The 3,269-nt window shown below is 52.1% G+C and overlaps 1 protein-coding gene across 1 annotated transcript in view; it reads right to left on the reverse strand.

Annotated features, from left to right (window-relative positions):
* The window catches only part of Pdzd9 (PDZ domain containing 9), a 16,669-nt gene extending 15,153 nt beyond the window's left edge, over positions 1 to 1,516 (reverse strand). Inside the window, exons 1-2 of the mRNA XM_023703781.1 lie at positions 1,439 to 1,516; positions 1,140 to 1,234 (exon numbers count right to left, since the gene is read on the reverse strand). Of these exons, the coding sequence (XP_023559549.1) occupies positions 1,140 to 1,234; positions 1,439 to 1,516 (173 nt within the window). The remainder of the gene's footprint in view (positions 1 to 1,139; positions 1,235 to 1,438) is intronic.
* Positions 1,517 to 3,269: the final 1,753 nt, after the last annotated feature.

Consider the following 3,269-nt stretch of genomic DNA (forward strand, 5'->3'; position numbering starts at 1 on the left):
AGGGGCCGCTGCGACAGCGCCCACCACGGGGAGAGCGACCGGCCGCGCGGGGCTGGGCGGCGCCTCTGCGGGGCTCACACGGCCTCCGCGCAGCCGGGTGCGACGCCGCCGAGGGAGCGGCCTGAAGACCGGAGTTCGTGAGCAGAGCGGGCGCGCAGCCCGCGGAAGCCCGGAACCCTGCCGCGCCCCTGGAGATGTATTTTAAGTGCGGTTACATCACTCGTTCCAGCTGCCTGCCACTTGCGCTTTTTCATGGCTGTTTGAATGAGAAAGGCCAAGGGTGGTCTGAAAACATGAGTCACTGTTGGGAGCAGGATTAATTCTTCCTTCGTTTTTTCCAAAATAAGCCTTCCTCGCCCCCACACTCACACAGCAGATATTCACTGGAAGCTGCGCTGTGGTTTGGGGTGCTGCTAGGGACAGAAGAGCAGGCAGGACAAACAAGGGCTGCGCCCTCCGGGGACTTAAATCTCAAAAGCAGTCGAAGCGGACAATTTTAGGAAATACTCTATAAATTATTGAAACAAATTGTAGAAGGGGGGAAGAGAATGCATAATGAATTAAGTTTGTGTTATGTACATGAATGTAATCGTTAGGAGCTGCATGCAAAACTGCACAAATAGAAATGTTTTTAAAATAATGTCTAGGCGGGGCATTGTGGACCACACCAATATCCCAGCACTGGGGAGGCTGAGGCTGGAGGATCATTGCGAGTTCAAGATCAGCGTGGGCTACAGACTGAGCGCCAGGCCAGCCTGAACTGCATAAAGAGACACTGTCTCAAAAAGAGAAAAAAAAAAAAATCTAGCAGAAGGAGAAAGTACCCTGTAGGGCAGGCAGTTCCTCTACATGGTGAAACAGACCTTAAGCACACCAGTGTTCAGCTCTTGCACAAGTACTGATTAAACAGCTAGCAGGGGTGGGGCCCTGGGCCGAGGTTGCTAGGTACCCCTGAGTAGGTTCCTCTTTTGGCTGCTAGTGTAGCTCCACTCAGACCACAAACCAGGGCACATTTCTTGCTGCATGAATCCTACTCTTTACCTTGGGGTTTCTGTTTCCACTTCCAATCTGGATGGCAGGGCGCTACCTAGATACCAAGTAAGTTTCATCATAAAATACACCCTTTTCTTTCATCTCACCTGTAGGAAATGGCGATACTGTGGGAACACAGCATGCCAGCATCCCTCCATCTCAGTTGGAAAAAGATCTCTTTGTAGTGGATGTCAGGCTCACACTGGTGGGTGAAACTGTGAGACCATCACAGGCACTGCTGTGCTGTGCCATCCAGGTCCCCTCTGAGGGCCACATTAGTACCACCTGCCCGCCCCCCCTGCTGGCAGAGAAAGCCCCTTGGCCAAGCCCCGCCTTCCTAGAACAGCTGACTTCCAACGGGAGAGACCAGCACAGGGACAAAAGGCCTTAGCCCAGCACCTCTTACCTCGGAAAGCAGGGCATATATCCTCTCTGCCGCTTCATACTTCTCAACAGTGCCACAGGCTTCACGATCCAGATTCATCATCAAAGCCAGGACACTTTGGCCACAGTGTGCCCAAGAGCAGGCCAGGTGAGCCTGTACAACTGTTGTCAGCCACCCCGAGAGACAGAGGGTGCTCTCCAGGGCCATCAGGCTGCTGCTTACTGAGAAGATGCTTGGCGGTCTCTTCGGGGCAACTGGAGACTTAGCAGCTGCTTTTGCTTGAAACGGTGGCGCTGGGGCCTACAGATGGCCACTGGGTACCAAGTGAGGATAAAGCCTCATCTCCTGGTCTTCATCTGTGTCTGTCTCTATTACCTGAAGACTTTGGATCAGATTCATGCTCAGCTCTGTATATAGATGTATTCATCATTCAGGGAGTCCCTGTCTTAAAAAACTGGGAATAGAAGGCTTTTAAAGTAGAAAAGCCCCTTTTATTCTGTATTTCTTTTTCCAACCTGCCCCATATAACAGCCTCCTCAGTTGTTCCGGATGCCTGCAGTTCACTTCCTGCAGGGATCCGTGGGTCTCCCTGTTCTTTGTTAACAAGCCAGCCTCCTCCCAACCATCAGAGCTGTCTTCAGCTTTTCTTCTCAATCTGAAATCCCTCCCCCATTTTCTTTTTTCTAATTAAAACTCTTCCTGTGAATTCAAGCTGTTGCCTCAGTTTTGTTTTTTGGTTGTTTTGGCGGAACCAGGGATTGAGCTCAGGCCCTTGCGCTTGCCAGGGAAGCGCTTATTCCACTGAGCCATCTCCCTGGCCCTGTTGCCTCAGTTTTAATTTCTAGTACCCCTAAGCAAGGATCCACACAAGCCACTTGCACAATTGCTGATTAGTGAAGGCTGGAGACACCCCCACCAGGCCTACAGCTCGATTCTCCCTCCACCTAGTCCCGCTTCCTTCTGCCCACGTGTGTGGGCCCCAAAGCGCTTGCCCAGTAAATGTCCTGCAACCCAGAGTTCTCTTCAAGAACCAATGCACAAAACAGCCAGTGCCAGGGATGACCAGGAAGATTAGATGCTAAGAAAAGTATCTGGGAATTGGGTTGCCCATGTAAGAAGGAGGATCCCCCCAGGAGGGGAGGAGCAGAGGCAGCCCCTGACACAACTGCAAAATATTTTACTGGGAGGAACTGGAATGATACACCAGGGGAAGGACATGCACTAGAAATGGGCTAGCTGGTGCCGTCTCACAGTCCTTCCGGCGAGGAATCAGCAGTCTACCACACACAGGGACTCGAAATGTGTCCCAAAAGTCTCTTGCCCTTTTTTTTTTTTTTTTTTTTTTTTTTTTTGTCTTTTTGAGACAGGATCTCGCTATGCAGCCCAGGCTGGTCTCGAATTTGCAGTGATCCTCCTGCCTCAGCCTCCCAAATGCTGGGATTACAGGCATGTGCCACCACGCCCCACTGACTCTTGCCCTATTTTGGTACTAAGTGAACAAATGCAGAACCCATAGCCTAAAAAGTGGAGGTCTAGACACTCGGCGCATGAGCCACCCAGGCCATCCAAGGCTCTGGTGGAGGGGGAGGCCGGAGGAAAGGGTGGTCATGCCAGCTGTGCTTCACGCCGAGCTGCAGCCACACCAGCGAGAGATTGCTCCACCTTCTTCTCTAAGTTTTCCCCCAGAGATGGCGCCAGCTCTCAGCCGCTGACTGAAGCAAGCCAAAGCTGAGAACTAGAGTGAGAAACAGCAGCTCTGTGTGTGCATGCAGCCTGCCTTCTCACACCCATGCAGGCTGTGATGCCCGTATGGGCGATACGCTGGAAAACTCGTCACTGCTGAAACATGGCC

This window comes from Octodon degus, unplaced genomic scaffold, assembly GCF_000260255.1.
Source record: "Octodon degus isolate 3935 unplaced genomic scaffold, OctDeg1.0 scaffold00001, whole genome shotgun sequence".
In the NCBI taxonomy this organism is placed as follows: domain Eukaryota; kingdom Metazoa; phylum Chordata; class Mammalia; order Rodentia; family Octodontidae; genus Octodon; species Octodon degus.